We start from the raw sequence: 27,182 nt of genomic DNA on the forward strand, positions 1-27,182 counted from the left end.
TTACAGTTTAACACTTTTTATCAGTTTACTCCTGCTAAGTAAAAGTATTTACATTTGATTATTTGTATTTTTTTAGTAGATACATTTGGATGCATTGTACAATATATTCCAGCTGTTTTCCTTTGTGACATTTTAAAATAGCTGCATGTGTCTGTGTGACTAACCGCTAATAAAAAATGACATTATTATTTTGGGCTAAGCCTGTTGCAGCACCTTCAGGCATCTTTCTTGCACATTTTTCCTCTTTCCTTCTGCTTCCTCTCTCTCTCTCTCTCTCTCATTGGCTTTTTGTCTATCCCCTTCCCCTCCATTTCTAACTGTCAGCTTAATGCCTTCATTTTAGCTGACTGCAGCTTTGCTTGTTAAATTGAATTAGACACTTTGTGGCCGGCTTTTCATTACTTTTAATTAAAGTGTGTCAGCCTTCAGCGTATCCCAACTTCAGTCATATATTAGTCTGAACTTTGCCAGCTAAAATGCATCTAAAATCCTTGTTTTTAATGACCAATTCTATTCCAGTCTGTTTATTGACCGAAACATTTTACAGTGCAAGTAAATACTACAGTACGTAAATATATCTAATTGTACTTCTGACTACAGGCTGGTGTCTCTGTCTCTGAGTGGAAGGATCTGGTGTTGGAAGCCAGTGCTGAAGTCTTAAAAATGGGCAACTCACCAGTAGCTTTGCTCTTCCAAGCCTTACTGCAGTTCTCCATAAAAATGGGCTCCAGGTAGGGCCTTACATAGAGTTTTTGTGTGGACAATAAATGTGATGTCACCCTATATTCAATCAACATGTCAGATCAGTCTGACCTGTTCTGTGCCGCACCTTTTGTATTTCATTGTTTGCCTCATCTTGGCATTGCATTGTAGTCTATTTTAATATGAAACCTATCTCCTTTATTCAGTTTAAATTGGATCAGGTTTAAATTTGATCATGGTTGGCTCTTTCGCAGGGAAACCCGTCGCCTGTTGGAGAGGATTGTTTATGGTTCAGCCTCAGGCAGCTCTGAAACTATAGCGTCGGTGGCATGTTGGTACCTCCTGCGTCACCTGCACGCCAAAGATGACCTGGAGCTGATTGATGTGAGCAGTTCCATCCACTCTCTCTACTTGAAAACAAATGAGTTACTCCGGCTGAGTCAATTGTAATCTAATCAAGCTTGTTAAATTCAGTTTTGAATATCTATTTAACCTAATGTAGTTTTTCATTATCCATTTATTCGATTATAATTTGTAATTGCTACAACGGTTATTGTAATTGGTTAAACGGTATCTTTCGGCCACCTAATGCAATTAATGAGATGAATGAAAGAGCTTTGTGTTTAAGAATGGCATTGAGTCTTCCTTTGTGTTTCGGTCTTGTAGACCCTGTTGTTGAAGGCTACTGCAGCAGGAGACAGCAGACTGGTGGATTTCCACAGACGCCTTTACCCATCCAGCTGAGACAGTAAACCATCCTCAGATTCCTCAGGAGACTAACTTCGCCATTGAACCGTCAATAGCAGGGCCAGTTTTTCTCTTTTATCTCCTACACACTCAGCAGTTTACTCACTGATCAATGCGTTTACAAATCTCGGTCTTTACATCATCAAGAACATTTTATTATTTATACATATCACTGCAATGTTAAATTGTGTGTGAATGAATCCAAAAAGACACTTCATCTAAATGAATGGCTCTTTAATTAGCTGTTTCTGGTGTAACTTAACTGCTCATTGGATCACATTCAAATGGGTGATGATGATGCTTGAAAAATGGCATTGATTCATTGTATTTTCTGTGCCTTCCTTCCAGAGCTTGACATTCTACATAATTATCATTGCTACAAGCCTCGGCTGACTAAAATATTATTCCCATTATGTAACTTAAAAGCACTTCTATCATGGTTAATCTCTGCTGGAGCATGAAAACGGCCATTGCTTATTGTAGCCACTATTAGGCACATCTGTCTACAGTTATCATTGCCCTAGAGACACTAAAAGAATGAATGGACCTCTGTTTGGACCTCTGACCCCACTGTCATTTCCATCTATGTAGAACTGACCTACAAAAAGCCATTGTGTCTCTAAAATATGAAAGCATAAACATGAAGAGGGAAATAACAAAAATGGTTAATTGTGTTGGGTATATTAATGCTTTGCAAGTATGTATTGGTGGCTTGGAAGATTTAAATGAAAACAAAGAGATCTTGTTTGTTTATTCCAGCATCCGTTACAATCAATACTGGCCTGCGGATGTGCAGACAAACGCAGAACTGGTCATCTTCCTAATCTTTTAGTATAGAGCCACATGAGTATTGAGCATTTAATCTCTGGTTTTCCATAATTGTACCTTGTTTGAATTTCATCAACCATGATTTTTCATTCAGAATCTCGATTTAAAGTCTGATCTAAAGAGATTTACTGGAAATTGCCTCATGGAGACTGGCTAAATCCTCCTTTTTTTCAATCTAGGAAACAAATGTACAGCTTATTTGATTGTATTGTCCATCTGCCCACCAACATTCATCTGAATCATACTTTGTGATCACACACCGGTTATATACTCCAGCATAAATGTAAAAAAAAATATTCAGAGCTCCTTTAGTTCCACCATGTTTCTCTGGATCTGTTTTATGTGTCTTTGCAGCTCTCCTTTGTCCAGCTTGGCTTTGGTGTCACCGATGTGTCTCAGAGATGCAATGGCATCATGAACTACCTGAAACCCTGGTAAATGAAATAGAGGAGATCACTTGTTAGAGCATTGACTCTGTGGCAGAGGTGTGTGATAGATGTGTCATCTATAATGCATCAACTGCCTCAGTCCATCATTGGAATCCCAAAGAAAATTTAAGAGCGGAAGTTATATCCTATACCTTTTAAGGCTTTTCTTTGCTGGGTTTGTTTATTGAGGGTTACTTGGGTCTTTTGTACAGAATGCCTGGAAATAGTCTACATAGTCTGTCAATCAGTAACATTTTTGAAAATGGGTAGTTGGAAGGAAATGTAGATAAACTAAATATCAAATATGCTAGGGTCAAATATACCCTGCAGGCTTAGTTTAGCAGACTGGCATGTACAAGTAATACCAAAAGACTGATTCAGTCTGAATTTGAGTCATGCTTTCTATTTTCACTTTGATTTTCTCAAGCAAATAGCCAAAGGAGAGGTAAATTGGGCCACTTGGCTGGTATTGCATGTCAGTAAAAATGCCTATATTGTAGACTGGAGTAATGATGCTGAAAATTCAGCTTTGTCATCACAGGAATAGATTATATTTTAAAATATAATAGAATAGAATACGGTTATTTTAAAATTGTAATAATAGTTCACAATAATACTGTTTTTATTAAATTATAATTGACTAAGTTTTCTATATGAATTGGCCAGTTCCAGAATATAACATATAATATTGTAATAATTAGAATCTGAAGTGTGCATCAGATTATCATTTTTTTTTTTTTTTCCCTAGCAAGAGATATGGAATTTCTAAGCAGACCAGATTTTATTTTGTCTGTTTCATGATAGACCTCTTTCAAAAACATTACTAAATCTTACTGTCTTCTGACTTTTGAACAGCATTGTAGGATACAGATTAATGTAGAAAGAGTTTATTGTGCATGTGGGTTTATTTCATCCTCTTATGTGAGCCTCACCTGACTGGTACTCACTCCTCATCTGCTCTAACTCTTCTCTAAAGCTCTTCTCCAAAGTGTTGATCATGCTGTCGAGTTTGCTCTCTGAATGCGTGGTCCTGTGAGCTGAACGCGCCTTCTTTAGTTGTACCTCCAACCTTTCCAGTTGCCCAGAAAGAAGAATCATTTTCTCCTTTAGACTGCGTTCCACTTCCAGCTAAGAGCAAATTTTGCACAGGTATCATATATACTGTGTATATATATATATATATATATATATATATATGTACATACATACACACTCACACACTCTCACATAAAAGATTATTAGGCACGCCATATTAACTGTATTAACCCTTTCGCCTTCAGAACTGCCTTAATTCTACGTGGCATTGATTCAACAAGGTGCTGAAAGCGGATCTCCCGTTCCACCACATCCCAAAGATGCTCTAGTGGGTTGAGATCTGGTGACAATGGGGGCCATTTTAGTACAGTGAACTCATTGTGATGTTCAAGAAAACAATTTGAAATAATTCAAGCTTTGTGACATGGTGCATTATCCTGCTGGAAGTAGCCATCAGAGGATGGGTACATGGTGGGCATAAAGGGATGGACATGGTCAGAAACAATGCTCAGGTAGGCCGTGGCATTTAAACGATGCCCAATTGGCACTAAGGGGCCAGACTGATCTCATGAAATGGCGTATGTATGACCCACCAATTCATATTTCCAGTTTTGGTGTGCTATAAACATGCATAATCGCTTTCCAGCGTGTTTATGAACGCCGTTGACTTAATGTTACATTACTGTATATATAAATATATGACCTACCCCAAACCCCGTCCCTTAACCTACCTGTCACTAGGGTTAATAACATTGAGTCTTCCCCTACCATCCAAGGAAAAAAAAAATATCACTCCCCAGATGTAGATCTACATTTTGCTTCGTTTCTCTCGGACATTTAACGGCATAAACATAAACGCATATAAACGGATAGCTCAAAATGCTTATAGATAACACGCCACTTGACTTGAAAGTAGCATGCATGTTTACACAAAAGTCATGATGTCATGTTGAAGGGGCCTAAAGTGTGCCAAGAAAACATTCCCCACACCATTACACCACCACCACCAGCCTGCACAGTGGTAACAAGGCATGATGGATCCATGTTTTCATCCTGTTTACGCCAAATTCTGACTCTACCATCTGAATGTCTCAACAGAAACTCATCAGACCAGGCAACATTTTTCCAGTCTTCAACTGTCCAATTTTGGTGAACTCTTGCAAATTGTAGCCTCTTTTTCCTATTTGTAGTGGAGATGAGTGGTACCCGGTGGGGTCTTCTACTGTTATAGCCCATCCGCCTCAAGGTTGTGCGTGTTGTGGCTTCACGAATGCTTTGCTGCATACCTCTGTTGTAATGAGTAGTAATTTCAGTCAATGTTGCTCTTCTATCAGCTTGAATCAGTCGGCCCATTCTCCTCTGACCTCTAGCATCAACAAGGCATTTTCGCCCACAGAACTGCCGCATACGTTTCCCTTTTCACACCATTCTTTGTAAACCCTAGAAATGGTTGTGCGTGAAAATCCCAGTAACTGAGAAGATTGTGCAGATTGTCAACCATGCCACGCTCAAAATTGCTTAAATCACCTTTCTTTCCCATTCTGACATTCAGTTTGGAGTTCAAGATATTGTCTTGACCAGGACCACACCCCTAAATGCATCGAAGCAACTTCCATGTGATTGGTTGATTAGATATTTGCATTAGTGAGAAATTGAACAGGTGTTCCTAATAATCATTTAGGCGAGTGCATATATATATATATATATATATATATATATATATATATATATAGATAGATTTTGAGTTTGAGACCCATTCACATGTTTACCACTCTGTCCTGCAGCAGTGTGTACAGCTGGCTGCTCTCTGTGTGTGATTGAACTGTGGTTTTCATCTGTTCCTCTGTCCACTTCCTCAGTCTCACTGTCTGCTCCTCCATCTCCATCAAACCTCTAGAGGTTCTGCATAAACATACAGACATACATGCTACAGTTACAATATTCTCCCATTGTAGTAAAGGTATTCTGATTATCATGTAAAAGAGGCCATATTATGTCCTTTTACAAAGTCTTGATTTTGTTTTTGGGCTCTACTAGAATAGGTTTTCATGCTTTAATGTTCAAAAAACATTATTTTTCATAGTTACAGCACCTAACACCCAGCCTATAAGTAAGATTCTGATTAGGCTATTTCCTGTCTGTGTGAAGCTCCTCGTTTTGAAAACCACAATTTGCTCTGATTGATCGGATGAATCATAGTGTTGAGATTGGTTAACCGTTTTGAACATGTTTCGGAATGTCACACCCCTTACCAAAACCACGAGTTTCCACCAGTTTCAACACAACACTACTCAGCCAGGCATTACCCCCCTCTTTTTCTTTTTTTGAGTATGCCGTGGGCAGGAATTATTTAAATGAGAAATATTGTGACGTACTGTATGTACCTGGAAGAAAACTCAAGACTTCCAACATGACATCATGACTTTTGCGTAAACATATACGCCACTTTCGAGTCAGGTGGCGTGTTATCTCCACGCATTTTGTGCTATCCGCGTCTATCCGCGTGTATGCGTATATGTCTACGCCATTAACGTCCACGTCATTCCGCGTGTCTGTACACGCCGTCAAATCTCCAGTCATAAATGCCATTAACCCCAGTGACGGTTAAGTTTAGGGACGGGGTTGAGGTAAGTCATATCTTTTTTTTACCTAGGATGGTAAGGGAACAGTCATAAATGCCATTAACCCCAGTGACGGTTAGGTTTAGGGACGGGGTTGAGGTAAGTCATATATTTATATAACGTTAAGTCAACGGCGTTCATAAACACGCTGAAAGGCGATTATTCATCTTGATAGCACGCCAAAAATGGAAATACGAATTGGCGTGTCATACACACGCTACTTCATGAGATCTGTCTGAGACTTCAATCAAGTGCTTTACCTACATTGGTGTTTGGGAAATGAATGGATGAATGATTCAGCTGCAGGTGCTATCTTCTGGCCAGACGCGGGAATTCATTCATCACTATACCTCACAGTGCATTAAGGGTATTCTCTAACACTGAATGTACATTGGAGGTGCTTCTCAATACTCAAGTTGATGCTTCCTTGTTTCCTCGTTCCTCCGTCCTCCAGCCCGTGACCAGGAAACTGACTGAATTCAGCCATCTTGAAGAACATCTCAATTCTCTTAACTGCACAACGAGGAGGCGAGGAATGAGGAGTGAGGAACCTTCCAGAGGAGCATTGAGTGAAAATGCACAGGTCTTTCTTGTTGAGAAACCTGACGCACGTATAAATTCTCCCCCTTCAAATCTGTCACAATAATTTAAATGGATGCTTTACCTTTGCAGTTTAAAGAAACCATATATGTCAACAGGGCATCTTGCTTTATTTTTTATTATTTATTAATGTCTTTATCAAACTTGAACAGCATAAGGGCAGATCCTTTGAGAGCTGCAGATGACGCTTTGAAGTGACACTCGAGTGATCAAGAATTCCAATATACAAATAAGCTTTTCATCGATTCCTCCATCCTCATCTTCTTTAATTGCAGCCTTCCCCCACATCCTGGGGACGAAGCTGAGGTGCGAGGAAAGGAAATGAGGATGCACAAATAAGAAATGGGAAGCACCCTGTTGTACACCTTTTATTATGGTGCATTGATTGAATGAGACTGAGTGCACTCCATAATGACCCTCAATTAGTGTCTAGATGGCGATTTTCAGACACAGCCCAGGCGTTTTGGAGAATTCAGAAACAGTGCAGAATAACTAATTTTGGAGTGGATTCAAGACTCAAACTTTGCATCTGTGTTTTGTATCATTGATTGCAATTAGTCTAATCCAAAACAATAGTTTGTGCACTGTAAAAAAATATTTTCATGATTTGTTATCATCAAATCTTTCGATCGTGTGACCGAAACGTTGTGTGTGAATAAACATTAATTTTAAATTGCAAGTAACGATAGTGTGCGGGAGTTTCTTATCTGCTACGACTAGCTAGTCTGGTTTTATAATCCGACGCACCTGCAGGTGTGCGATGGAGTTTGGTTACTAAGATTTGTTATCACAACATTTTTTCTTTTGTCAAATCAACTTTAATAATTTATTTAGTTCAGATAACTTATTATTTTGAGTTTCTGATGATTAAATCAATCTCCTTCATTCTATTAACTCATTTTTTCCAGTTCAATCAACTAAAAATTTTAAGGCAACCAGGTTACTTAAATTTTTTAAGTTAAACCAACAATATTTTTTTACAGTGTACTTAGCTAATGCTGGGCCTTTAAATGGCCTATACATTTGAAATAGCCTACAGATATGTTGTGGTGGATGTTTTTGTTTTTAAATAGCATGTCATATCTTCTAAAAGGTATTTGTGTCATTGTGTCTAATAGACATCACATTTGGGCTCGTGCTATAGCTCCCGTCTTTCTCATAGTGTTTATTTTTCTTTGGCCCATATGCTTCTCTTCATGAGTCACTGTAAGCTGTCTTGACTCATCACTATTACATAACAGCCCAGGCATAGGCAGCCAATTGCTTTGATTCTGTCACACCATGGGCATCATGGGCAAGGCTCCATTTCAGCTGCCATCTGTCCTCCACACTGCAGACTGGAGCAAAAAATTGTCAAAGAAATGGAGAGCATCACCTTGCACATGCCAGGATGCTCATGCGGCCGCACACAGCATTGGCACTATTTGGAGGCGTATCTGGTGAGTCACTGGGACATTACTAGTTCCCTATTTCCATCAGTCTCAATAGAACAAATCCACCTGACAGCGGATTCGATAAAGTGGGCCGGTGGTAAAGCATTGCAATAACTAATGTCAGGGCTGTCAATACCTTCATGAGTGCCCTTCACATGCAACATTTTATTAAAGGAAACAAGGGGCCTAAAATCAAATGGATTTCTGCAACAGGTCTGATTACTTGCTTCTTTAATCAATTAAATCTTTGCACTCCAGCAGCCCAAACCACACTGAAAACATTTCTGCCAAGCAAAAAACAAATAAATTAAAATTCATGCTTTAGCACATTCCAACTTGGCATACCACATTCGGGTAAGAGACATGCAAGAATCGATTTTGTTTGGCCTTATTCTCTTCTCTTTTTTATTTTTTTTATTTTATTTGATTGAATCTTTTATCACAGAATACAAAAAAGGACTAAAAATGACAAAAGGAAAAATAAATAAATAAAAGTATTAATAAATGAAGAAATATAGTGAAAATAAATACATTTTAGTAATATAAATGGCTATTTCTGTATTTTTACACGTATTTATTTATGTATTTATACATTTATGCATATATATATATATATATATATATATATATATATGAAGAGTTCAGATGCAAAAGCCTCTAAATGCCATTTGAAATTTTCTTCTAGAATGATCATTTTTATCAAGCTTGTATATTTAAGCTCAGTAATTTCACTTAAATGGCAATGATAATTACCTATTAATTGTTGTTTAAGTGAAATTACTGAACTTAAATATACAAGTTTGATAAAAATCATCATTAAAGAAGAAAATTTCAAATGGCATTTAGAGGCTTTTGCATCTGAACTCTTCATATATATTTCTACATTTATTTATTTATATATTTCCACATTTCTACTTTTATTTATTTATTTTTCCTTCATAAAAAAACATTCACATGGAAGTATATCTTTACAGTCTGTTTTGTTGTTGTTTTTAAATAACATGTCATATCTTGCCATTTAAAAAGGTATATTATTTTAGTTTGAAATAGAGTTTTCTACTTTCATCCAGACATTCCGCCAATTCAAATCGCCAAACACTGAACACACACACACACACACACACACACACACACACACACACACACACACACACACACACACAAAACAATGCTATCTTGTTTTGCTGTAAATAATTAGAATTTTGTATTATGCTGTGCATTCATTGTCAATAGAGTTTGACATTATACTGACAATGGTTGAGTGAATGATTCAATGACTCGTGTAAAGACAAAAAGCATAATTATATATATATATATATATATATATATATATATATATATATATATATATCCTTTCAATATTTTATTGTAGCTATTTAATAATTAGGCAATATTGTTATATATAGTATCATTTATATATAAATATATCATTTATATTTATTCAGGAACTCTTAAAATAAACTCAACTGAGTATTGAGAAGTGATTATAGTTGCTCTTACTTTACATCCAGTTGTTGTATCTCCTTCTGTAAATCTCCAATGGCATTTTTCTGAGAGATGAACTTCTCTGACATCGACATCTGTAGTTTTCCTACATCACGAGACAGCTAGCAAATGACAAAAACATTATAAACCGTACTTCTCATCACACTCACTTAACATAGTTGTCATTGTCCTTCTAATGGTCCAAACTAGACCACTCAAACTGAGCTGAATCAATAACATTGGGCAGATTATCCCCAAATGTAGCATTCCTAAACCAGCTATCAAAAAAAAAAATGTGTGTGTGTGTGTGTGTGTGTGTGTATGTATATATATATATATATATATATATATATTAGGGCTGTGCAAAAGTTAATTGCGATTAATCGCATCCAAAATAAAAGTCTGTGTTTACATAGTATATTTGTGTGTGCTGTATATAATTATTTTGTATATATAAATACACACACATGCATGTATATGTTTAAGAAAATATGTTATTCCTATATAAAATATTTATATTTATATAATATAGATTATGTATTTATATATATATACAGAATTTAAGCGCAAATAATTCTTAAATATATACATGCATGCATAGGTATTTATATATACAAAATAATTATATACAGCACACTCAAATATATTATGTAAAACAGACTTTTATTGTGGATGCGATTAATCGCAATTAACTTTTGCACAGCCCTAATATATATATACTTTTTTTTCAAACAAATGTAAGTTGGTTAACAAAGAATGTGTATTGGCACGTTTGACATCAGCACATATAGCAAGCTGGTGTGTATTTTTAACACAGTCTCATCCCAAAAAGTCATATAACTGACGTTTTGGGACGTATTTTGACCATACGTCAATATCAGCCTTTTTAGGGCCCCCTTAAACGTCGGTAGATGGCGATCCCGGGCCGTCATACAACTGACGCTTTACCTTTAACGTCAGTTAGGTGACGGGTTAGGTTTAGGGTTAGGTTTAGGTATGGGGTAGAGTTAGGATCCCATAACCTCATCTACCGACGTTTAAGGGGGCCCTAAAAAGGCGAATATTGACGTATGGTCAAAAGACGTCCCAAAACGTCAGTTATATGACGTCTTGGGGTGAGACCGGGTTGGTATTTTACATGGCTGTCCTCGTCCCCTTATTTTCAATTACCTTTATGGTGACCACTACCCAGAGCTAATGCACTGCAATCACTGAGATTTACGGTTATCACACAGTCACCATGCAGGCACAATTTATATGGATGACAACGCTGCATTTCCCCCAGTGTAAGAGAGGTGTGGGCCAAAGCTGAATCAATTTCACAACTAATGCACATACTGGCTTGGTCACAACATTTATTTATACCAGTTGAGGAAAACAAATGTAGACACACCAAATATAAGAACCGTCCCAGCTGACAAAAATATGTTCTAAGAATATGCTAATGTTATGCTAATGTTATTTCTGAATGTCAAAACATATTTTTTTAAAAAAATTGTTTGTTGTTGTTTTGTCAAGGTTAAGGGAACATTCCATTTTTATCAATTTGCAAAAATTATGGTTTTCTGAACATTCTGAAACTAGTAGTAAGATTAAAAAAACAACAAAAAAACATTCAAGACCAGAAAACTGAACTGAAACATTAACATTCTATTAGTTCTATTAACTTGAAGAAGTTCACAACATTGGGAGAACCTTGTTAGAAGGCTGGCCAAAGATCTGAGAATGTTTGATATGATGGTATTACCATATATTTTTTTAAAATATTTGTCATGGTGAAACAGTACTATGTAGTACCATGGTATCATTGAAGGAGAATTAAAGGGTTATTTCACCCAAAAATGAAAATTAAGTCATTATTTACTCACCCCGATGCTGTACCAACCCCGTAAGACCTTTGTTCATCTTCGGAACACAAATGAAGATAATTTTGATTAAATTTGAGAGCTGGATCACTGCTACATAGGCTGCCTAAGGGAAGCGAAACTTGACGGCCCAGAAAGTCATTGAATAAAATGTTTAAATATTCCATGTGACTACAGTGGCTCAACTATAAATTTATCAAGCAACAAGAATACTTTTTGTGTAGAAATAAAACAAAAATAACGGCTTTGTTCGACTATTCCTTTTCTTCCTTCTTGGCCTGAGACGAGAGTTCGAGAGATCTCCACGACGCATGCGCGAGAATTGCGATCTTCTTCAACTCAACTTCAGTTCAGTTCGGTGAGTAATTAATGACTTAATTTTCATTTTTGGGTGAACTACCCCTTTAAAAATGCATGTGTTTTGCACAATGTATATGTTAAAAGGAATACCTTTGAGTGAATACATTTTGGTAATTCAATCTAAGCTATCACATGCTCTCTAATGGCCTTGTCATTAAAGTCTCACCTTGAGCTCCATGTCTCTCAGCTTCAGCTCCAGCACAGAGCGTAACTCACTCACTTCCTGTTGGAGTTTCAGAATGTCCCGCCCTCCAGTCACAACATCAGATGACAGTTTAGCAATGCTAGCATCACATCTAAGGCAAAAGGAAATTCAGACAACAATAAGTTTTTCATCTGTTCCTGAGGGTTGGTTTTACTGAGACCCTCACCAGCCACTTCAATAGGTACACCTGTTATACAGGGTTGGACTTACTTTTGCCTTCAGAACTGCCTTTATTCTATATTGCTTAGATTCTACAAGGTACTGGAAACATTTGAGTAACTATTGCCTTTCTGTCAGCTTGAACCATTCTAGCTTCTGACCTCTGTCATTAACAAGGCATTTTCGCCCAAAGAACTGTCTATCCAAAATCAGTTTTATAAGGTATTTTCATGTGTAAACAAAGTCATCATCTAAAGGCGAGGCAACAAGTTTGCTAAGCAAGTCAGCTAAGCAAAGCAAATGCCACGCCTAAATTGCCATGTGATTGGCTGATTAGATATTTGCGTTAACAAGCAAATGAGCAGGCGTACCTAATAAAAAGGTTGATGAGTTATATCTGAAGAACATTGGTCAAAAGTTACAGTAAAGACATTTATAATGTTAGAAAAGATTATTTTTTAAATAAATGCTGTTCTTTTGAACTTTCTGTTCATCATAGAATTTTGGGGAAAAAATGGTACACAACTGTTTTTAACATGAAAATATTAATTTATGTTTTTTGAGCATAAAATCAGCATATTAGAATGATTTCTGAAGGATTATGTGACACTGAAAACTGATGTGTAATCAGCAACAGTAATGATGTTGAAAATTCAGCTTTCAAATTACAGTTTAAAATATATTAAAATAGAAAACAGTCATTTTAAATTGTCATAATATTTCACAATATTACTGTTTGTCATTTATTTTGCCTTGGTGAGCAGAAGAGACTTCATTTAAAAACATAAAAAATCTTACTGATCTAAAACTTTTGACCGGTAGTGTATATATTGTAGACTGAAATTTGAGGTTTTAAAACTAAGGAGACTTAATTATTAATAAGGAAATATTGAAAGTAATATACATTTTCCCATTCATTTCCATAAATACAATACAATAATGTTGCAATTATTGAACTATGCAGATTGCAGTTTTACCTTAAATAAATATCATATAAAATAAGACATAATAATTCACATTTTATCTTTTGCCTCCTAAAAGTGATGACAGCATCTGCCACTGCAACAATGACTAAGAAGCGGGCAAATGGGGAAATAATCTGATTGGCCACAAATCTTGTTTGTGCACTGCAGGCAAGAGTAATTAAGATGTCTTTCATTCCACATTGATGAACAAATGAATGCATTACTGTTAATGTGTGAAGGGTTGTATGGCTTATTGTAAGAGAGGAATCATAGGTCGTGCAGTCAGCAAACATCTCATTTCATCTCATCAAGCTCAGTCTACTGTGCCTATGCCTGTAAGGCACCACTCACCCTCTGCACTCTTTCTATTTCCACATTCATTTCATAGAAATATTAGGCTTTTTTGGAAAACACAAATGCCAAGAAAACATTTGTCTAATAAAACCATTGAGCTGGACGTTTGGAAATATGCATTTCTCTTACACAAATTAACATCTCATTTTCAACCATGTTGTTAAAAGGTCATTAGCAACACAATCACAATCAATCATGAATTGCACCAATAGTGAAATAGTCTTCAGAGAACTTAAAGGGAAAATAAAATTATGAAATTCATATTAATTTAAAAATATATCTATAAAAAATAAATGAAAACAATAAAATAAATCATTTGCACTAGTGATCTAAAAATGTTGGATCTCTCTCTATAAATATATGAATGCAAACTTGGTGTAAATTGTGACCTTGCAACTCTGCCTCTGAGATCTCCGATACCCATTCTGTTCTTGTGATCCAAGCTCTTCACTGCAAAAGTGGTCCCTGCAGCAAGGTTGTCTCTCTCAATAATCTGGGTTCCCAGCACCTGGGGGGACAGAAGATTGGTTCTATCCTTGCGGTCATACAACAGTTAGTGTGATTGCTCATTTCAGCAATCATTCACCGCGACCACAGTTTGACAGACTTCAGTCATTAGGGCCCAAGCCCTGAAAGGGCGAAGGCCCTATTGTTAGGGCCCAAGCCCTGAAAGGGCGAAGGCCCTATTGTTTTCCTTGCGATTATTTTTCTTCTCTATTATTATTATTATTATAATAATTATTATTTTACTACCTTTTGGGCACTTTTGGGGCCCTTAACGTGCTCGAAAACTCTTGAAACTTTGCACACGGGTCAGAACCCGCGGCCATCAGAGCCGGGCTGAAGATGGTACCCGGGCGTGGCAGGGCAGCTCGTCAGCGCCCCCTGGAACGGGGTCCGAACACTTGGTCCATAACTCAAACACGCTTGTATGTAATAATATGAAACTCGGTACACACGTTGATCTCATCGTTTCATCTATACCTCGCGCTCTTACTTTTTACCCCAGCCCAACAGGAATTTGGCTATTGAGGTTTGTTTGTAAAACGCTCGCAATGGAATGTCAAATACTCCTCCTAGAGCTTTGATCCACATTCGACGAAACTCGGTCAGCGTGAAGTCAAGACATTGAGGATGAAAGTTTGCGAGGGGATTTTTTATATCTCGAACGGTTTGTCCGTGGCGAGGAAACGAAATCATGGCGAGAAACGTGAAACAGGAAGTGTGTTATAACTTCAGCATACATTAACTGATCTTGATGAAACTTCAGCAGTGTGTTCGCTGTAAGAGGACGATCACATGGATGTGACTATTGTGAGTCAAAGTTATAGCGCCACCAACTGGCAGCAGGAAGTGTGTCACTTTCAAAATGCTTAGATATCACCCTTTTATTTTTACCCGATTTGCTTCAAACTTCATATGTATAATGTAAACATACGGCAGATGTAGACCTGTGAATGGATTCTTGATATCTTTGAAACTGTTGCCGTGGCGACGCATCAAACTTTACCCTTCTTTTAGGATGCTTTTAGGATGCTTTTGAGACCCTTAGCATGCTTCAAATTGCATGAAACTCGACAGATACATCACATTTATTAGCCAGTAGACATGTGCAAAGTTGCAGAAACGGGCGTGGTGAGGGCTCAGTAGCGCCACCTTTTGACAAAAGTGGGGTGGTTAGTTTTAACTAGAGTTACAAAAATTGGTATGTATATTGTACTCCTCGAGCCGGACAACTTTTTAATTGACACTTATTAGCTAGGACCCACAGAAACTCAGATATTTTTGTTTGAATATGGCCACTCTGAGCCTTTGGCTGGCTGGCTGGCTGGCTGGCTGTCTGTGTGTGTGTGTGTGTGTGCAGGGGGAGGGGGCTTAACCATTTCACTGCTGTGTGTATGACCTGCATAAAGAAAATACATTTCTCAAGCCTGGTATTTTTTAAATAAGTTTTTATTTTTATTTTTTATAAGTAAAGGCATATAACTAGTTTAATTGTAGTGAATTGACAATAGTTTTATATAATTAGTTTATTAATCAGATTAACTTGGTCAATAAACTTGGTCTGAAAATTTGGTCCATAAATTAAACACACTTGCATGTAATAATATGAAACTTGGTACACATATAGATCTCATCGTTTCATATATACTTCACACTCTTACTTTTTACCCCAGCCCAACAGGAAGTTGGCTATTTAGGGTTGTGTTTAAAACACATGCAATGTAATTTAAATTATTGCTCCTAGAGCACTGAACCAAATTCGACGAAACTCGATCAGCGTGAAGTCAAGACATTAAGGATGAAAAAGTGCCACGGGATTTTTGATATCTCGAACGGTTTGGCCGTGGCGAGGAAACGAAATTATGGCGAGAAACATGGAACAGGATGTGTGTTATAACTTCAGCATACATTAACTGATCTTGATGAAACTTCAGCAGTGTTTTCGCTGTAAGAGACCGATCACATGGATGTGACTATTGTGAGTCAAAGTTATAGCGCCACCAACTGGCAGCAGGAAGTGTGTCACTTTCAAAATGCCGTGGCAACGAAACAAACTTTAACATTATTTTTTGATGCTTTTGGGACTCTTAGCTTGCTTGAAATTGCTTGAAACTCAACAGATACATCACATTTATTAGCCAATAGACATGTGCAACTATGGCAAAAGATTAAAGTAATGTCAAAAAAGTAAACACTAAAAGCCTCATATCTTCTAAAAATGTAATTATACATCATTTGTTTCTAAATTAAATTATACAAATATTATAACTTGGTCTTGCTCAATCTGAGCCTGCTGTCTTTGCCTGTCTGTGTATGTGTGTGTGTTTGTAGGGGGAGGGGTATTAACCATTTCACTCCTGTGTGTATGGCCTGCATAAAAAATAAATGCCTTAAGCCTGGTATTTTTTTAAATAAGTTTTTTATTTTTTTATAAGTAAAGGCATATAACCAGTTTAATTGTAGTGCATTAATAGTTTTATATAATTAGTTTATTAATTAAATTAACTTGGTCCATAAACTTGATCTGAAAATTTGGTCCATAAATCAAACACACTTGCATGTAATAATATGACTTGAGTGTTAATCACATCATGTTTTCAGTTTGAATATAAAATATATAAATTATGTAAAAAAAAATAAAGTTGATCCAGCTGGAGCGCAGGCTGAGAATAGCGCTGTCATGACTGGATCAGAGATCATCAGTCATGCCTTCTCATACCTTACGCGCACACCACGCCCACTTACATCAGATCACATCAACATGTCAGCCGGAGGGATAACGAGGGTCGTCGTCGCTTTTGGATTCAAGAATTTCTTACAACAAGATGGCAAAAGAACAGCGCTTTGCAAGACATGCAACGTTAAGATCGACAGTCAGATGACAACCTCCAATTTCGTCCGTCATTTGAAGAGCCATATTCTGCCCAGTAAGTGCTTGTCAATTTGTTAATGTTATCTGGTTAGCTCGTTCGTAGTTAGCTAGCTAATGTAAGTTAAAGGAGAACTCCGGCGCAAAATTACACATTGTTACCTAGTCAACCGTTATCTGAGATTTGTTTTCATGACTGCCGAATGTAAATAGTTTTATCTATAAAAACAGTTTAGCCTATAAGTGACGTCCGACATTCTGCATATTGTGTTATTTTGTTAAGCCCCACTAAAGGCATAAAAAACTGTAAAGCACAATCAAGTTTTCACACTATATTCCAAGACTTCTAAAGTCATTCAATAGCTTAATGTGTGGTAAAATTAATATTTTAGTCTCTAAGTTAAAGTTAACGGAAAGTCATCTCGCCTCAGTCATTCTCCATGCATCAGCATTAGCGCGTCGCGTTCGGTTGCGACAGTAACACGACGACACTCTCTTCAAGATCAATGTTCCCAATATTATACTTTCTTTGTAGATAAGGCATAAAGGTCTATGATTTGCATAAAATGACTATCTTGCTGGAGTGGAGTTTATTGCCCTTTAGAATACACTAAGCATTAGTGCTGCACGATTAATTATATCGCAGTCGTAATAGCGATCTCAAACCTATGCAATTATATAACGCAAAATGCCGCGATTTTAAATGAAATAAACAAAGTAGGGCTATTAGCGCAGCATCTCTTCTTTTTTGTCATCCTTTGACTAGTGTTACAAGATCCCCCTCTTATTGGTTCAAATGCCTTTTCGCATTTTGCACGACAAGAAGTGAAAAGCTGCCTGTGAGTGCCCTAGATTAGAATAGATGAGACTCGCATAATGCGCATGCACTGACCGTGTGCCAGCCCAGAATAAACAGTTCTCTTTCGAGCTTGAACGAACAATAGCACACACAATTATGCCAAAATGTGAGAGTTGTGAGTTGTGCTATGAGGCGCGTGTGAGATCCGCGTCTCGGCAACGGGTGCTCTTAAAGGGCCAGCAGCGAATAAAGCGTTCTTTCAGTAAAGTTAAAAGAACAAAGGGAAATTAGAAAATTACTCACTGATCTTGAGTAAAGAACTTTTGTAGCTTTAATAAGGATTATTATATATATAATTTATGATTCAGGCAGCGCAGACTGTTTGATAACTTTATTCAATTTCTGTACCTGTTAAGACAGGAAGGGCACAGGTAAATATGTTTTTTATTATGGGTTTATGTGGGGATTGTTTGAAGTTCACTTAATTTAAAAGCTGTTATATATTTTTTTTAAGCCTAATAATTTTTTAAAAAGTTGATGGCTTTCAATTGATGGAATCACTGTAATGTTGGTTTGGTTGATGGTTTATTGATCATTATAGGTGTTATCAATCATTTATTGTTGTTGTTGTTTTTAGTTTGAGTTGAGAAATAAACATTAATCTGTGTGTGCATTTTACTTTAGAACCAAGCAAGTTGGACTCATGAAACCATTTTATTATATCGGAGTCGCAAATCGCAATTGCAATATTGGCTCAATAATGGCAATATGACATTTTCCCAAATCGTGCAGCCCTACTAAGCATAGATTATAGATACCATCCCTTCGCTATGTTCTTTTCAATGTGAAGCGTTGCGTGCTGTGACTTGGTGTTGCTTCAAGTGCATCGTTCTGCACACGGGATGCGCATGATTGCTTATAATACTTTGGGGAGACAAGGGGGCGTGGCCTAAGGGAATATCACTCGTGATGTTAAGTGATGTTACCCCGCCATCGCTGATACAACCTTTAGCAGTCATGTTTTTGCTTCTTGAGAGAGAGAGAAAGTGTGTGTGTGTGAGCAGTGGCGGTTCTAGGCGGGGGCCTGGGGGGGCCAGTGCCCCTGCGACAACAAGCTTGGACCCCCTTGTGGCCCCCCTAAATGTGGAGTCAGTGTGAAATATTTTTTTTATAGTGTGTCACGCATTGAGCATGACAGTCACTCGTTTCAGTCTTTTGTCTCACACTCCCGTCACACATTGTATTTCTCATGCGGAAAAACTTAATAATATATTTAATATACGCAATTTCTCTGGCCGCGCCGCTCTCACGTGAGAATCAAGCGCGTCTCGCCTGGAGTTCAGCAGTCGACCCTGCTACGCATCAGCCAATCAAAAAAAGAGAAGTGCTACTTAATAGCCAATCAGAAAAGGGCACTATTGTATCTGGGTAAAATTTAACGCAACAACCAATGAAAAAAAGCATATCCTGGAATTGTTCATATGATTCTGTTACAACATCTTCCGAAAGTTTCTTCACCCGTCCCACAGATGAAACTAATCACTGGAGCTCCGAACATCACTTGGAGCACGGAGTAAGTCATGATCTCCTGTTTTAATGTTACAACAAATTCACAACTTGTTTGACAAAAACTATGACAACTTGACTGATGTAAGATGAATCTTTCCCGTAGCGTAAGCTAGCTTACGCAATGCTCGTTCCCTCATCTAGAGAGAACCGAGGTTACGTTAGGTAATCGATTCGTTTCCCATTTAATTAGTATCAGTCTTTAACTTAGACAACAGTTTTACAGCCTGTTCACTGACAACACCTGCTCAGAACAAGTAGTCTAGGCCTAGTCATCTTATTACACGAATCACGATGACTGACATATTGTCACATTATAAACATCTCTCTCTCCAAATAGGCTTAATAATTTTATTAGCACTAGATAAATTAAAGTGTATTGCATAGTCGATATTATAGGTCACTTTTAAAATCATGTCATATTTTATAATTATATCCTGGCCAAGGATGCATTAATTATTGCTTCTGTCTTTCAAAGATGTCAGGAAAAAAACAATTATAAAAAAGCTCATTCACCCTGAGAGGAAAGCCCCCTAAAAAGGCCAGTTTAGAGGATAATTTGCTGATCTTTTTGCAAAAAAAAAAAAAAAAAACCCACAAAAATCGTAGATTAATTTGTAAAAATTATATATATATATATATATATATATATATATACATACTGTATATTCAATGTAAAAAAATAAAATGGAAATTCAAATACAGACTGATATATGTAATGCAAATGTAAAAATATAATGCAAATGCAAATTGTTGGATAATTATAAACATGGTATTTTGCTTATTTATGCATTCAGTGCAGTGCAGAAAATGATAAGGTCTAAATGTAACTGGCCCCTCTAACAGTACAACTGGCCCCAGCTTGGCCCCCCCAGTTGAAATGGTCTAGAACCGCCACTGTGTGTGTGTGTGAGAGAGAGAGAGAGAGAGAGAGAGAGAGAGAGAGAGAGAGAGAGGAGAAATGTAACAAAGTTTAATATTGTTTGTAAACTGTGTTTGAGAGAGAGGAAGGTGTTCAGAGAGTCTGTAGGATGTTAAGCTGTTATTTGTTTTATGGACTCAATGTTGAAAATTTAAAACATTTCAAACACACTGTTGGCAGAAGTGAAAAATAAATAATTTTATGAAGTTACAATTTAGTTTGATTCCATGGTGTATTTTACTGAACATGAGTATTTACAATGCAAATTATTGTAATTTACTGGCAAATACTTATCTTGTCTTTTCATTTTATTAAGATCAGATTCTGCATGTAAAATTAAAATAATAAGGTGACTTGACTTGCACTTGACTTAACCTACTACAAGACTTGACTTGACTTGACATAGCCTGTGACTTGACTTGACTTGCCCCCCCCAAAAAAAATACTTGGGACTTACTTGAGACTTGACGGTTAAGACTTGAGACTTACTTGAGACTTGCGTGACCTGCGCCCATCTCTGCTCTAAGTTTTAAGACAGTTCAAATGGAAGTTGGGAATTATGTGTTGTTTGAATAAATCTCCTAGGAGAAATACATCAAATTACAACGCATGTGTTTACCAATCACCACCATACTCGGTGTGCATGAAGTCAAGACATTGAGGATGCTCAATTCCGGATGGATTTTTGATATCTCGAACGGTTTGGCCGTGGCGAGGAAAATAATTTTATGACTAAAAAAGGACACATAAAATGTGTTAACTTTGCTCGTTTTACCTACAGTTACAAAACATGCCACGTATATTGTTCTTGTCAAGCCGATCAACTAGGGGTGTGCGATATGACGATTTTTAATCGTGGACGATTAAAATGTCTCCACGATCTGCTTTTGAAGAAATATCGTAGTAGGTCCTATCGTGTTACAGTGCATTCTATCAGTTCAGTTCTGGCGCCTCCGTCTCTCAACTGTACAACGCGACATAGCCTACACATGATCACACGTTAAGGAATAGGTACGGGACACTGCAATTCACAAAAGTTCATTATTTGCATAAGCCTTGCCGGTTAAACATTTAATTCACGCGCTGATGCGCTGTTCTAACGTGCGCTTTCCTGACCGCATAACCCCCGACGCTCACATGCACTAGAAGCCTGTCAAACAGCGCCTGAATACTGGACTAAGTTATCTCTCGAGTCTTATTAAGCTAATACTGTTAAATACACACAATGTTTACATAAACAGGCTATGTCTAAAGTGAAAGCAAACATTTGAGAGAATATCTGGTGTAATATGCGTCTATATTAAACGCGTCGCGTGCTGGTCTAAAAGCAACAGGAATAAATAGTAGCCTACTGCCGCTTGTCCTTAAAGGGATAGTTCACAAAAAAAAAAAAAAAAAAAAAAAAAAAAAAATCCGTCCTTATTTACTCACTCTAATGTTGTTCCAAACCTGTATTAATTTCTTTCTTGTGCTGAACACAAAAGACAATTTTTTTTTAATGTGGGTAACCAAACAGTTGCTGGTCCCCATTAACTTCCAGGAGAGAACCTATAAAAAAAACTATAAGGAGACCAGCAACTGTTCGGTTGCCCACATTATTCAAAATAACTTTTATTTTCAACAGAAGAAAGAAACTTATTCGGGTTTAAAACATCTTGAGAGAGTAAATTAAGACAATTTTCATTTTTGAGGGAACTATCCCTTTAGTGTTAATAAAACAAAACAAAACAAAAAAAACAAGGAGAAAATCACTCACTGACTGAGAACTTTAATATATCTTTAATAAGAATCAATATATTCAGTGAAGTCTATGTAGTGTTTTAATTTCATATTTGTTCATTTAATTACTTCAATGCTACTGCTAAATACACCTACTGCATCTGAAAAAATAAAGCACTATTTATTTAATATGAATATTAATTTGTGTAATGGTTATCTTGTCTTATTTTTTTAATAACAAAGAAAAAAATGACAAAGATTTTTATCTTCACCACTGGCCTAAATGTGTGGCTTTCTTTTTTCTTTTGTTACCTAAGGCTTTGTTTTTAACATAGGGACATTAGTTTGGCTGTAATGAACAGCCACTTGCAAAATATATTAAAACCAACTTGAAAAAGAATCGTGATAAAAAATCGTGATCGTGATTTTCCTAAAAAAATCGTGATATGATATTTTTTCCATATCGCCCACCCCTACGATCAACTTTCTAATTAACAGTAAGAAGCTCAGACCAAAAGAAAGTCAGATATTGCAGTTTGGATGTGTATCTTGTCTCTATCAGTGTCTGTATGGGGAAGAGGGAGGGGGGGGGGGGGGGGGGGGTTGCTGGTGTCTGCGTTTATGTGTGTGTGTGTGTGGCTGACTGTAGATTTTTTCTGCAAGTCCTTATCTTTTTGCATAACAATTTTGTATTTTTTTAAATGACAAAATATGCATATAACCCTAATCTTTTAAATGTATAGTTTGCTTTAAATAAAAGTAAGATAAATTGGTAAACTACAAATTGGTAATTGAAGCTGAATGAATTTAAAATTAATGTGCTATATTTCAATACATTTGCTTTCCTTAATATTGTAAAACACTAACCTCATTTATATGTGTGTGTGTGTGTGTGTTTGTATGTATATATATTTTGCAAAGCCCTCACTGATGCAAGCTCTTCTGCACACTTCTCTTCGACAGTCAATGCGGAGGTTAAGTTTTTGCACGTCGTGCAGAATAACCCTCTTTATATATATATATATATATATATATATATATATATATATATATACTTAAAAAAGCGGGGGTTAAGTTTTTGCACGTCGTGCAGAATAACACTAAAGGCACCATATATATACTTAAAAGTGGGGTTGTTAGTTTTATCTACAGTTACAAAAATCGGTATATACATTGTACTCCTCAAGCCGTACAACTTTCTAATACATAGTCATTAGCTCAGACCAAGAGGAAGTCAGATATTTTGGTCTGAATATGGTGAGCCTCTCTCTGAGCCTACGTCCCTGTATGGCAAGCCCTTTTAACATTTAAAAGCTAAGTTTGCCTGTCCGGAATTAACATTGTAGATATCAACAAAGTCTTTCTGTCTAGTCGTTACACTTTGGATAGTTTGTATTATCATTTAAGATATCTGTAACATAATTGTGACTAGTCGAAATGACAGAGTATGGCAAGCCGTTTTAACATTTAATCATGAAAGGGCCAAAGCCTTCGGCACCGCCACCCGGGTGCCTTTAGGTAACTAAAGGAACCGGGGTTGCGGTGCCTCCGGCTTGGGCCCGCCATCGCTGCTCGCAGCTATATTTTTCCTTGGGATTATTATTCTTTAGTATTATTATTATTTTGCTACCTTTTGGGCACTTTTGGGGCCCTTAACGTGCTCGAAAACTCTTGAAACTTTGCACACGGGTCAGAACCCGCGGCCATCAGAGCCGGGCTGAAGATGGTACCCGGGCGTGGCAGGGCAGCTCGTCAGCGCCCCCTGGAACGGGGTCCGAACACTTGGTCCATAACTCAAACACGCTTGTATGTAATAATATGAAACTCGGTACACATGTTGATCTCATCGTTTCATCTATACCTCGCGCTCTTACTTTTTACCCCAGCCCAACAGGAATTTGGCTATTGAGGTTTGTTTGTAAAACGCTCGCAATGGAATGTCAAATACTCCTCCTAGAGCTTTGATCCACATTCGACGAAACTCGGTCAGCGTGAAGTCAAGACATTGAGGATGAAAGTTTGCGAGGGGATTTTTTATATCTCGAACGGTTTGTCCGTGGCGAGGAAACGAAATCATGGCGAGAAACGTGAAACAGGAAGTGTGTTATAACTTCAGCATACATTAACTGATCTTGATGAAACTTCAGCAGTGTGTTCGCTGTAAGAGGACGATCACATGGATGTGACTATTGTGAGTCAAAGTTATAGCGCCACCAACTGGCAGCAGGAAGTGTGTCACTTTCAAAATGCTTAGATATCACCCTTTTATTTTTACCCGATTTGCTTCAAACTTCATATGTATAATGTAAACATACGGCAGATGTAGACCTGTGAATGGATTCTTGATATCTTTGAAACTGTTGCCGTGGCGACGCATCAAACTTTACCCTTCTTTTAGGATGCTTTTAGGATGCTTTTGAGACCCTTAGCATGCTTCAAATTGCATGAAACTCGACAGACACATCACATTTATTAGCCAGTAGACATGTGCAAAGTTGCAGAAACGGGCGTGGTGAGGGCTCAGTAGCGCCACCTTTTGACAAAAGTGGGGTGGTTAGTTTTAACTAGAGTTACAAAAATTGGTATGTATATTGTACTCCTCGAGCCGGACAACTTTCTAATTGACACTTATTAGCTAGGACCCACAGAAAGTCAGATATTTTTGTTTGAATATGGCCACTCTGAGCCTTTGGCTGGCTGGCTGGCTGGCTGGCTGGCTGTCTGTGTGTGTGTGTGTGTGTGTGTGTGTGCAGGGGGAGGGGGCTTAACCATTTCACTGCTGTGTGTATGACCTGCATAAAGAAAATACATTTCTCAAGCCTGGTATTTTTTAAATAAGTTTTTATTTTTATTTTTTATAAGTAAAGGCATATAACTAGTTTAATTGTAGTGAATTGACAATAGTTTTATATAATTAGTTTATTAATCAGATTAACTTGGTCAATAAACTTGGTCTGAAAATTTGGTCCATAAATCAAACACACTTGCATGTAATAATATGAAACTTGGTACACATATAGATCTCATCGTTTCATATATACTTCACACTCTTACTTTTTACCCCAGCCCAACAGGAAGTTGGCTATTTAGGGTTGTGTTTAAAACACATGCAATGTAATTTAAATTATTGCTCCTAGAGCACTGAACCAAATTCGACGAAACTCGATCAGCGTGAAGTCAAGACATTAAGGATGAAAAAGTGCCACGGGATTTTTGATATCTCGAACGGTTTGGCCGTGGCGAGGAAACGAAATTATGGCGAGAAACATGGAACAGGATGTGTGTTATAACTTCAGCATACATTAACTGATCTTGATGAAACTTCAGCAGTGTTTTCGCTGTAAGAGACCGATCACATGGATGTGACTATTGTGAGTCAAAGTTATAGCGCCACCAACTGGCAGCAGGAAGTGTGTCACTTTCAAAATGCCGTGGCAACGAAACAAACTTTAACATTATTTTTTGATGCTTTTGGGACTCTTAGCTTGCTTGAAATTGCTTGAAACTCAACAGATACATCACATTTATTAGCCAATAGACATGTGCAACTATGGCAAAAGATTAAAGTAATGTCAAAAAAGTAAACACTAAAAGCCTCATATCTTCTAAAAATGTAATTATACATCATTTGTTTCTAAATTAAATTATACAAATATTATAACTTCCCCAATTTTTCCTTTTTTTTCATTTAAGAATTTTGTTTACGTTCAAAAACAGCCAGAATTGTTGTAAAATTCATAAAAAAATAATAATCTGAGTCATACGTAGTGCTATACTGCCCTCTTGTGTTCAATATCAGGTAGGCCTATTGTGTATATTCCCACCGGTTAATCAACGTGTGACTCCGCTGGGACTTGGGAGCTTTTAAATCGCTTACTTAAAACCGAAAGTCAAAATACGGATGTCCGCACAAGACATTAATGGTGTGGAGTAGAGCGAGCATTTTAAATAAATTCCTATTAAGTAGGATTGAACTAAACAGAAAGAATGTTCACTCTGTTCTGCTGGTTCCTCGCTGGTGGATCATATGATTACTTTGTCATAATCTATGACAAAAATGCTATTATAAACCATATTAATAATAGATAATACACATTGCTCTTATTTTTGAAAAATACATTCATGAAAAACAAGATAACAAAAATCATTAAAAAAAATATAGCCATGGCTGCTATAAAGCAACATATAATTGAAAGGCAATTAATAATCTGTCATTACGTCACTGCATTATGATATTACGGCTCCAATACGGTGCAGCACAAAGCACTTATGTGCATCCCGAGCGGAGAATGATGTGCTTGAAGCCACATGAAGTTACAGCGCATTGAGTCCGTATTGAAAAGTTCAAAGCACAAAGGAAATACATATTTATGAACAGTGTATTATACATTATCTATCTATGCAATAGTTTATTGAGCCTTTTCTTTTAAAGGTTTTAAATTTCAGTTACTGTGTGCGTGAAGAACAATTATAGTGCTCTGACTCTAGTGTTGTGATCTAACCGACAGCGTCCGACACCCGGTAGAAAGTAACACGATTAAGTTACAGCAATAAAGTCCAGCAAGAAAAAGTTTCTTCATTCGAAAATATAGACCTTTAGACCTTTATCTTAAAGATCCAGTATAATAGGATTAACATTGAATCATTGAAGATCGTTTCATCATTGACTGTAACCGAATGTGACGTGCTGTTTGAATGCTGAATGGAGAATGACTGACAGGCGCAGAGAGGGAAAAGTTTGTGTTCTTGAATTTAATGACTTAAATATTAATTTCTATATCACATAATAGCTTCAGAACACTAATAATACAGTACACAAAAACTTTATGGTACTTTAGAAAGTTTTTGTGCCTTTGTGCCTAACAGAATAGTATATGCACAATATAGAATTTGAATCAGCCTCGTCAAAGATGGCAGTGTCAGAGCCGATACCGATCCTGAGTATCTAATCGGCGCACTTCTTTTCAACAGTCAAATTGAAATTGAAATTGCTTGAAACTCAACAGATACATCACA

At 37.0% G+C, this 27,182-nt stretch overlaps 2 protein-coding genes across 2 annotated transcripts in view; one reads left to right on the plus strand and one right to left on the minus strand.

Annotated features, from left to right (window-relative positions):
- Positions 1–2,594, plus strand: part of skic3 (SKI3 subunit of superkiller complex) — a 30,279-nt gene extending 27,685 nt beyond the window's left edge. The window contains exons 39-41 of the mRNA XM_089130114.1: positions 601–731; positions 957–1,086; positions 1,369–2,594. Coding sequence (XP_088986240.1) covers positions 601–731; positions 957–1,086; positions 1,369–1,446 — 339 coding nt within the window. The 3' untranslated portion in view covers positions 1,447–2,594. The remainder of the gene's footprint in view (positions 1–600; positions 732–956; positions 1,087–1,368) is intronic.
- fam81b (family with sequence similarity 81 member B) overlaps positions 2,296–27,182 on the minus strand; it is a 30,220-nt gene continuing 5,333 nt past the window's right edge. The window contains exons 2-7 of the mRNA XM_089130119.1: positions 14,177–14,295; positions 12,271–12,400; positions 9,895–10,001; positions 5,510–5,642; positions 3,638–3,833; positions 2,296–2,708 (exon numbers count right to left, since the gene is read on the minus strand). Of these exons, the coding sequence (XP_088986245.1) occupies positions 2,575–2,708; positions 3,638–3,833; positions 5,510–5,642; positions 9,895–10,001; positions 12,271–12,400; positions 14,177–14,295 (819 nt within the window). The 3' untranslated portion in view covers positions 2,296–2,574. The remainder of the gene's footprint in view (positions 2,709–3,637; positions 3,834–5,509; positions 5,643–9,894; positions 10,002–12,270; positions 12,401–14,176; positions 14,296–27,182) is intronic.

The sequence above is a fragment of the Pimephales promelas genome, chromosome 4 (genome assembly GCF_988280905.1).
Source record: "Pimephales promelas chromosome 4, fPimPro1.hap1.1, whole genome shotgun sequence".
NCBI classification, from domain to species: Eukaryota; Metazoa; Chordata; class Actinopteri; order Cypriniformes; family Leuciscidae; genus Pimephales; species Pimephales promelas.